Source organism: Berghia stephanieae, chromosome 5, assembly GCF_034508935.2.
Source record: "Berghia stephanieae isolate SIO BIC M18660-M18661 chromosome 5, UCSD_Bste_1.3, whole genome shotgun sequence".
Classification (NCBI taxonomy): Eukaryota; Metazoa; Mollusca; class Gastropoda; order Nudibranchia; family Aeolidiidae; genus Berghia; species Berghia stephanieae.
In genome coordinates, this window is record NC_088364.1 from 9,285,032 (window position 1) to 9,295,031 (window position 10,000).

At 35.8% G+C, this 10,000-nt stretch overlaps 2 protein-coding genes across 3 annotated transcripts in view; one reads left to right on the forward strand and one right to left on the reverse strand.

Annotated features, from left to right (window-relative positions):
- Positions 1–10,000, forward strand: part of LOC144972354 (chromosome transmission fidelity protein 18 homolog) — a 63,913-nt gene that overhangs the window by 25,279 nt on the left and 28,634 nt on the right. The window contains exon 1 of one of the 2 annotated variants that reach the window (XM_078913463.1): positions 8,973–9,157. The exons of the other annotated variant lie outside the window; for it this stretch is intronic. Coding sequence (XP_078769589.1) covers positions 9,109–9,157 — 49 coding nt within the window. The 5' untranslated portion in view covers positions 8,973–9,108. Of the gene's footprint in view, positions 1–8,972; positions 9,158–10,000 lie in introns of those variants that run through there. 2 annotated transcript variants of the gene reach the window in all.
- Positions 5,371–8,894, reverse strand: LOC144972372 (dynein axonemal light chain 4-like). The gene is made up of 3 exons (XM_078913505.1): positions 8,713–8,894; positions 7,406–7,489; positions 5,371–6,103 (listed from the first exon to the last, which is right to left on the reverse strand). The coding sequence occupies exons 1-3, from the start codon at positions 8,782–8,784 to the stop codon at positions 5,939–5,941; spliced, it is 321 nt and encodes a 106-aa protein (XP_078769631.1). The 5' UTR covers positions 8,785–8,894; the 3' UTR covers positions 5,371–5,938.

Sequence of the window (10,000 nt, forward strand, 5' to 3'; positions counted from 1 at the left end):
CGGATTGACAATATGGATATGGATGTCCTTTACTGAGTGCTTGGGGTCTATCAATCAATACGCCAGCGCAGACCTGCCTATTTATAATTCTAAGCGTAGTTTTCAAAAGGGAAAAAAATACGTTATACAGCTATGTGTATTTAAATGACCAATTTTCCCCAGCAAAACATAGAAATTTGCTTCAAGAAGTTGCTGATTATTGAATTCGGGCACCAAAATGATAATGTCACCACTTTCTATTGAATTAAAGATGCAAATGTTGCTCTGCAATTAGAGCAAAAATTCGTATTTTCTACGAATGTTCCTTAGTCGTAGGCAGGTACACATGCAAGTGTCACGCACGCCCAGTGGCGCCAAAGGCCTAGTGGTGGTTGCAGCTCACCGACGGCTTTTATCAAAGTGAAGCAAGATGTTGAATGGGTGATAACGATTGGAACCATTTTCTCCCTAGCTTGTGCATTTTTTGTTCTTGGGTTCGACACGGGGCAGAATGCTTTTGATTTTGTACTTGGCGCTCTGGAAAGAAGTTAACGATAAAGGAATGATAAAGGAGATAAGGAAATGATGGATATTTCTAGAGTTCGAATATATGAACATGATGCCAAAGAGGCAGTGAGTATTGAATGAATAAATACTCAATGAAATATGAATCTGGTTGACCAAGGCCAAGCTAATAATAATTCTAGGATACTCTCGAGATGTTATTTACAAGAGGGAATCCCCAAATTAAAGCATTCGTCTGACTGTCTCCCTCCCAGCAAAAGACTCCAGACAGGGCTCTGGAGAAAATACTGGTAATCTCACCTAGAGCAAGAATGCAAACGCATTTAAAAGAAAACAAGAGAAGATAGAAGATTAAACTTAAACACGGGTTTATACCTATAAAACTTGTAGTATTGAGGCCTTTTTGTCTTTCTTCTTCTTCGAGACTGTTACTGTTTATATTAGTTTTTGTTCAACATTGTGTACACTCCACAGTTTCTAGCAACTTTATGGTTTATGTTTTTAAGGGTTTTGCGGAGCTTGCAACACATTAAGGTCATATCAGCGCCAGCAAAAAGGAAGAAAATGGGACAGTAAAAAGTTATAGAATTACCAATAAAACACCCAAGGAACAGTAAGACAAAGGGGAATTGGATCAAATAGGGAACAGATGTAGATTCCAAGAGCACACTATCGAAGTACTTAGTTTGAGATCACCTAAAAGTCTCATCCAGACACAAGCACAGGTCTCCACTAAAAGGAATACACTCAAATGTATTACAAATCATATATAATACGTAAACAAAACACAATACAGTTCATGACACAGAGATGATTAACAATGAAAAAATATCATCTCCCAAAACTAACTATACATTTGACTGTTGCCCTCTCAGCCAGGGCATCCGGCCAGGACCAGGACAAAACCAAGTAATCTCATTCCAAAACAAAGACAGAAAGCAGGTTGGAAAACAGATATAGGGGTATAGAAAAAGCAGTAAGTACATCCCTGCCCACTATGGGAGGTCAGGAACCCCACCCAGTCCTAACAACTTTGAGCCCTGTTTGGGGTGAGAAACTCACAAATTATGTATATCAAGTCCCGATTTCCAGTGGCCATAATAGATTGCTCCACAGTATTAACGTACTCTGAAGAAAAATACACATTTTAAAAATTGTGTCCAGAAAACTCGTCCTTCGAATATCGATTGAATAAAATGATCCCAATCTTTAAAATAAAAAAAAAACAACTCTCAAACCTGGGACTTCGCAAGATCCCAGGTTTGCGAGTTTTTGCCAAGACAAGGTCTTTTTCATCGATTCAAACTTGATGGGCGAATTTTCTGGCCTTTTTTTTTTTTTTTTTTTTGGAATGTGGGGGGTTTCAGAGAACGACTGAGTTAACCATGGTAGCCTTGTAGAGTATCTACGTGACAATTAACGTCAGCTGAATGATCACTCATCGAGTGTTTCTGTCAAGTTTATTCCAAGTCAAGGCTGCATGTGCTCTGTCATTGGCTCAGGGTGTTCACCCGGAGGTCAACTTTGGCATGTGATGTGAAGACCTATTTTCGCAAAAGCTACGTTAATAAAATTACGTGGCGACAGTCTGCCAACTGTTCATGGTACTCTTCAACAGTCGTAACGTCACTTCCTTCTTAATGACGCATGGTAACTTAGTAACACTGGCTCTAAACTATCGGAATGCCGTATGAAATATTTCTCCGGCGAGCATAACAGCGAATCCAAAGGGGAAAAAAAACATAAATTTGATCATGTTTTGACTTTTACACATTCTGATCACAAGGCATTTGAAAAGTTCTAGCCAGCATGAAGAATAAAAAGTAATGATTTTCTTTGTTTAGAACCAAGATGGTCGCCGTTGCCGGGCGGCGTGACATCAGACTACTGAATCCAATTAAAGAGCCACTGGCGTACTAACTGATATTTTGTTTTTTTATTTTCTTACACATTTAAAATCGTCCTCATAATATTTTTATCTTGAAAATTAGCATAAAGCTGTTGTTAGGAACTGTGTCCTTATCTACTTCAAGGTTTTGTGATTTTGCCTTTATTTTCCTTTCCACGATAGGCACGTGCTTTTTTAACCTTTTTTCACCCCATTGTTTACAGGACGTATGTAGGGCAAAAAAACAAAAAAAAAAAAAAAATTACATTTGCTGTCTTTCTGGACTCTGTCCAACTCAAAAACCGTCTTTTGTCATTTATTCTAACATTCATAGATCTAATTTAGAAGCACATGGTCATGTCGTTGGCCACATCACAATGAAGCAGGCACCCCAGTCGCTATAATAGCAAAACAGTCAAATACATATTACCAGATGAATAATTTTATCATCGATATAACATCACCAATTCACTCAATATTACAGACCAGTGAATAACTATCCATCTTTTGAAATTGGTCTGTCCTACTGTATGGATGTGAAACTTGGAACGCATCACAGGCATGTATAAGGAGGGTACAGATTTTCGTAAACAGGTGCATGCGTAGGCTACTGAGAATAAAATGGATGGATAGAATAAAAAATGAAGAAGTATGGAAAAGAACACAGCAGAAACCAGTGGGAGAGGAAATAGGAAGAAGACGATGGAGGTGGATTGGACACACGCTTAGAAAGAACGACTCCACTATAACAAAGTAAGTATTGGACTGGAACCCTCAGGGCAGAAGATCAAGGGGAAGGCCACGAGGAACATGGAGAAGAATTAAAGAAGCTGATATACAGAGAAGTGGTAAGACCTGGAATGAGATTAAAAAGTTAACTCAAGATAGAGAAGGATGGAAACTGTTTGTGGCCTATATCCTGACCCAGGGTGAAAAAGGCAATGATGATGATGTTGAAATTGATCAGTCTTGGCACTTCACGATCTGAAGCGCCTGCTTCAAACTGACCACCCACACAACCTTGTGGTTCCACATTAGGTCTTGGCATTCTCAACAAATTTTGGGGGGAAAAATGATTTAAGCTGGGGGTTGTTTTATTTCAGTTGAAAGAAGTCAAGAAGGACAACACATGTAATTTATTTACCCTACATGCTTCTTGTAAATAGAAGGTTGCAAGAAGGTTAAAACAGCCTATTGTGGAGTAGGAAAATTTAGGTAAAACACAAAAATCTTGAAGATAATGGCGCAGTTCGTAGCATCAAAAAATTAAATAGCCAAACATATTTCTGCTACGTTTTAAAATTAAATTATGATGACAATTTTATTGTTTGTTTTTGTTTTTTAAGGGCTTTACAGCCCTTGCGACATATTTAGGTAACTTAAGCACCAGTAAAAAGAAGGAAAATGAGATGATAAAAAAATCTATCATTGTGAATAGATTGAGATCAACCACAAAGCACAGGATCCCACAAAGAGGACCCCACTCAAATGCTAACATTATACATTCAAACAACAACTATAACAATACATAAAAGAGAGATGATTTACAAGGGAAAAAAATCATCTCCCAAAACGTTAACTATACATTTGACTTTTCCTCTCAAGCAAGGACTCTGACAAGGGAAAGAACAAAATCAAGTAAACTCATTCCGAGACAATAACAAAAAGCAAGTTTGAAAACAGATATAGGGGTATAGAAGACACAGTAAGTGGCCTCCTTGCCCACTATGGGAGGTCAGGAACCCCACTCAGAGGACAATTTTAAAAGAGTATACTTTTTATTGATCATTAGTAGATTCATCCATATCTTTCTCATTCCCCTATTTTTCTTGTTATATAACTAAGGAATGTTATGTATATTTCAAGAAATAGATATATTTTAATTAATCTAACTAAAATGTGTGCATCTTTTGTGAGTTAAAAAAAACCCAAAACTAGAGCATTTATATAGCGCAACATCCACTAAACGTGCTCACAACAAGGGTTCCTGACCAACAGCAACATTAACATTTGAAATGTGACATGACGCCTGTTAGGCGATATTACAGTTTTTTCAGACAGAGACAATGCTGTTAATGGCCAGGTATTCATTTTACACTTGAGTACAGTGAGAGAATGTGAGTAAAGAACCTTTTCGAAGGATTCAACTATGCGCTGAGTGAGGCTCGAACCCAGAACCTTCCGAACCTTTTTTTTGTTTGTTTGTTGCTTTAGGTCTCTTCCAACACAATTGAGGTTATATGAGAGACCGCTGAAACAAAAAAAACAAGCAATCTAACAAAAATAGTACAAATGTAAATCAAAATCATAACCTAAAGATATCATAACCTAAATTATAAATAACCAAGAACAAACAGGCAGAAGATTTACAGAAAAAAAAAATCCCCTGTCAAAAATACAATCACAAACCAAAGAAGCAGGATGGGCTAGTAAAGAGAAGAAGAAACGACATCACTATCGGATCGTACACCCATGCGAACATCATAGGTATATGATTCAAGGGTGATGCTCCCATCCAACCACCCGCCTTCCGAACCTAAAGCGAGTGTCATACCAAAGGCCACATAGCCGCAGTAGTGAATACAAAGCTTGTCGAAGCTATGGACTGTTAGAAGTAATTTACAAACATTTTAATTAGAGCTTCAAAAAGGAACAAAATACAAAACATGAAACATTGCAGACTCGAAACCTTTCTTCACCCAGCAACAAAAACAGATAACATGTTAGACGACAGAAAAGTTCTGGGAACATCTAGTCAGGGAAATATAATGGGGAAAAGTATTTGTTATTTGGTGAAGAAGGGTTTAGAGCTCAATGCGTTCTGTTTTTACTATTTTGTTCCTTTTTGAAGTTATTATATATTCTTGTACATTCTCTTGGGAGTAAATTTAACTCAATACACCCCACCCAAAAAAAAAAAAAAAGAGACAGAGAGAGAAGAGAAATAAAAGGGGGAAAAAAGAGAAAAGTGTTTAACATAAATTGTATATCATTTTATTTATATAAAAATACATTCAAAAGACAGAAAAATATGCGATCATACAAAAGAAGAAAAAAAAATCAAAATAAAAGAGAATTTTTTTGTTTTTTACATTTTAGCCAAGCTCCCACATCATGCTCACCAATCATTCTCTCTCCCCAAACAAACTCTACACCTTAAACGATCCATTGAAAATGTGTTAAGAAGAGGGAATGCTAGTTACTATACATTACAAATAACTCATCGCATCGAAAGGCAACCTTGGTCAACTAGGACGGACTGTGATATTGTGTACATTGTTTTAACAATGGAGGAAAAAAAAAAGGGGGGGGGGGGGGGGGAAATGCCTTTGTTTACATTACTGCAAGAGTCATAATATGATAAGTCTGTAGTTGTCCAGAATGTAAAAAAAATCAATTCAACCACACATTCTGCAAAGCAAATTAAATGAGTTGAAAATAAACAACTAACTTCATTAGAGTATAATAATATTGGTGGTTTTGAAAAATTAATTTATGACCTAGTCTGCAATATTGACATTTGATTTAACGACACAAACACACAAATCAAGAACACTTCCATACAATAATTGCCATATTCCCCCCAAAGAACATATACAGCAGATTTTTGACTTCATGTGTGATCTCAAAGCCGTAACCCTCTCCAACCACAGCATGCCAGGAAGCTCCAAATTTTTTGTCCATTGTGTCTTTTATCATTTTGGCTGCATTCTGCATAAGGAAGAAAAGAATTGGGAGTTCATAAATGTCATTTTTATATTAATAATAACAAAAATATTATAGTCTGACATCAATCTTAAAGTCAATGTGGGTAACAGGGTTATGTGCCCATATTCAGTTGTAAAGAAGTTTGTTTAACCCCTATGTTCCTATTTTCTTTTTCTTCCTTTTTTTTTTTGGCTTTGAGTAGTGAACATTACTGAAGGTAGTGGTCAACGATTTCCAATGGAAACCGCAACATGAAAGACGATCCATCAACATACTCCTTGTATTCCACAAAACACAAAATGGGAAACTCAAAATTTCAACTAAACAAGAACAAACCATCATTTTTACTCTTTCTTCCCCTCCACGATCCGACTTTGGAACTCCCTTCCAACCAAGTGTAAATGAGTCTTTTCGACTGATGCCTTCAAAAAATCGCTCCCTGCTTCCCTCTAAAACCCCTGCTACTGAAAAGACAGCCATACAATCTTAAGTCTGAAGCTTTGGTCTTAATAGAAGAAGAAAAAGAAGAAGAAGAAGAAGAAGAAGAAGAAGAAGAAGAAGAAGAAGAAGAAGAAGAAGAAGAAGAAGAAGAAGAAGAAGAAGAAGAAGAAGAAGAAGAAGAAGAAGAAGAAGAAGAAGAAGAAAAAGAAGAAGAAGAAGAACTGTCATGCAGTAAATATACTGAATTGGTGAAGCATTTGTCGTTACCAATGCTGAACAAAAACAGTGACTGTCCTGCTCAATTCTTTGTCTTTACCTATTCAGTCTCGTTTCATGTAGTTTTCTAACCTGCTACACAGAGAAAGTACACAAAAACCAACAGTCAAATCTTCATCTTTCTGTTTGGTACATTCTCTACAAAATTGATGTGATGACTGATTTTGGTATTTTTAAGAGGCTTTTTTTGTGTATACTAATTCTGTCCTAGCTCTTTATTTTACATTCCTTTGGGCGGTGGTTTAAAAGAAGCAATAACTCAAGTTGTTATGGTTTATAGGTAAAGTATAGTGTGGTTTTTAATTTTTGTTTTCCTGACGATTTCCATTAAGTTAATTAAATATAATTAGAAATGAAATTATATCTATTGATGCTATGTATTCGTGTTTAAAATAGTCAGTGGCTCTGCCTGCCAGATATCAGTTGTACCAATATTAAACATGTATAGTCTGATTGATAAAATTTCAGAGAACTAATCCTCCAACGAGCAGTCAAATTCTCAATAACAATAACAAAGAGCAGAGTGTTGTCAACGTCCATCTTTTTATACTATCATGATAACCAATAATCTGAGTATAGTGTTCATACCTCATTATTTGAGGCAAACTTTTCACAGGCTGTAACACACAATTCCATGGCTTCTGTTTTCATTTCATCGTTCATATCTGAATGCTGGTAGGGAAACAAAAATGAATCATTAATCAAATAGGAAAGATGCACCCCTAGATCTAATAATTAAGTAGCTGTGGGAATTAGCAACTGACCGGTATCCTACCATTAGAGTAGAGATTTTTAAAAACTATGGGTAAAGCACTTGCTTCACAAGCAAAGGGACACATATTATGCTATTTAAAACAATGATTTGAAAATAATGTGCACAAATTAGCAATTCAAATTTGACAATAAAACGGTTACGTATATATCAACAAAATCTCCGTTATCTTGAAAAAATAATTGTTTATCTCTGGCTGTATGGGCCTAATTGCTATGAAGGACTACATTTTAAATCTGAGTTGAGTACAACAATGTAACAATGGAATAAAAATCGAAAATTCGTTTTCATAAACAGGGTACCATAAAAATATTTGTTTTAAATAAAACCCTCAAAGTTTGCATCAACCGATTTTCTCTCTCTCTCTCTCTCTCTCTCTCTCTCTCTCTCTCTCTCTCTCTCTCTCTCTCTCTCTCTCTCTCTCCCGCCAAAGGCTATTTTCATTTTGTTGACAAAAGTCAAAGAACCCACGAGGCCATTTTATACATGTAAGTAAGATGGAGCGTGGCAACATTTGGGATGGAAGAAAATAATCCAAAGTTTTAATATTGGATTAGGGAGGCCTTCCGAAAGCTCCTACATCCCCAGTATTCTTGTTCTAGTAGGGGGTTTGAGAGGGGGGAAACTTTTTTTAAAAAGAAGAAAGTTTCCCCCCTCCCAAACCCCCTACTAGATAGAACATAATAAAAACAAGAATACTGGGGATGTAGGAGCTTTCGGAAGGCCTCCCTTGGATTATAATTTGATATGATTTTATTGTCAGATGTTAATGGCGACAAATAGTCAATCATTAAATCTAGAATCAGCATTAAAGTTTAAGTCGAATCCGGTGGCTGGTTTGTTTGTTTGTTGGGGTTTGTTGTTTTTTTTCTCTACAATTGAACAATCTATCGTCGCTTATTTAGATAAGAGATTCAGAATTCATTTGACCTAGAGACAGACCGATTAACTATATCATTTTCTAAATGAATTTTATACTTGACTGACTGCCAAATATTATAATGAGTTAGTGAGTTCAACCTTTGCAATGTTTATAACATTGGAACCACGGAAGCAATGTAAACATAAAACTGACATCATGGAGCAAGTTGTCAAAGTTCCAAAGTAATCATTAAAAGCTTACCCTTATGAGTGGATATGTGTGTACTCTTTTAGAATCAACATCGGCTTTCTTTTCTTCTGTTTGTTCTGCCATTTTAATGGAATTATTGATAGTTTAGATCGACAGATATACTCAACTTCACAACAACCCCTGGCATCCGAGAAAATCAAAACTAGAAAGCGGTTACTAGGTTTCCTGCGCATGCGTAGCCGACAAATTGCACTCTCACAAAAAAGATTTTGGCTCTCTCATCAATGAAATAAACAAAGTATTAAATCTTTTTGTGTGAATGATCTCCCTTAAAATACAATAACAATGGCGGGAATGAAGTTTTTGTAGCAGACAACAAACTTTTTATAAAACTATTATTTTTATGAAGTGCAATTCAACTTGTCGAAATAATAATAGGCTACCCAAATGGATGATTCATTTGATTTAGAATATGCAGATGAGCTTGAAGCACTTGGTATGTATGTTTTTAGTGAATTTGGAACTCAAGAACAAGTGACCGAATTCTATTCTGTCGATCTCTTTAGACTTAATATTAATAAGACTCTTGACGTCTAAATTACTTAAGACTAAGACTAAGGTGTAGGCTAATTAATACCAGATAGATTTGATGCCTACAATAAGGGTCCTTTATTTTTTTCTAAGGGGTCACGCCTTGGGACTGAAGTTTAGCCAACTGTTTGTTATACTTTATAAATGAAGGTCCTTTATTTTTTTCTAAGGGGTCACGCCTTGGGACTGAAGTTTAGCCAACTGTTTGTTATACTTTATAAATGAAGGATTCGTTTTCATTTGGGAGTATGATGGAGTTAAGTAAATCTCTGGCGAATTTAACTCATGTGGTGTTGACCATATACCATGCTTTTATAGGGTGCTATTTAAATTTGAAATACGGTTTTCACCAAGAGGGCGAAATTATGATTTGAAATAAATTCAGTCTCAGTATAAAAGGTTTAAAGTTTTGAACCTTTAACTTTAAAAACCCTTTTTTCTCTGTCATTAGTAAAAATAAAAGTAAATACTTGTCATTATTGCTGGCTGTTTAAAAGCCATATCTTTTTAAGGCCAGAATGAATGTCTGAATGGTTTTGGTATTTTGCATTGAATTTATTTTGCAATGTAATGTAAGTTAATTGCTCACGTACGAAAAGAGATCTCCACCCTTTTTGCAGTAATAATAATAGAATACGTAAAATCAGCCTACACCCTCATACTCATTGGCCACCAGCATATTAAAAAAAAATAGAATTACACATTTTGAGGACAATTTTTTCTCAGTTCTTTAGTTATATTATACCTA

Coding starts and splice junctions, on each gene's coding strand:
- LOC144972372 (XM_078913505.1), bottom strand. CDS start 8,784: ATGGCAGAACAAACAGAAGAAAAGAAAGCCGATGTTGATTCTAAAAGA. Junction 7,490..8,712: donor ACACATATCCACTCATAAGG/GTAAGCTTTTAA, acceptor TTTCCCTACCAG/CATTCAGATATGAACGATGA. Junction 6,104..7,405: donor AGTTTGCCTCAAATAATGAG/GTATGAACACTA, acceptor TTCCTTATGCAG/AATGCAGCCAAAATGATAAA.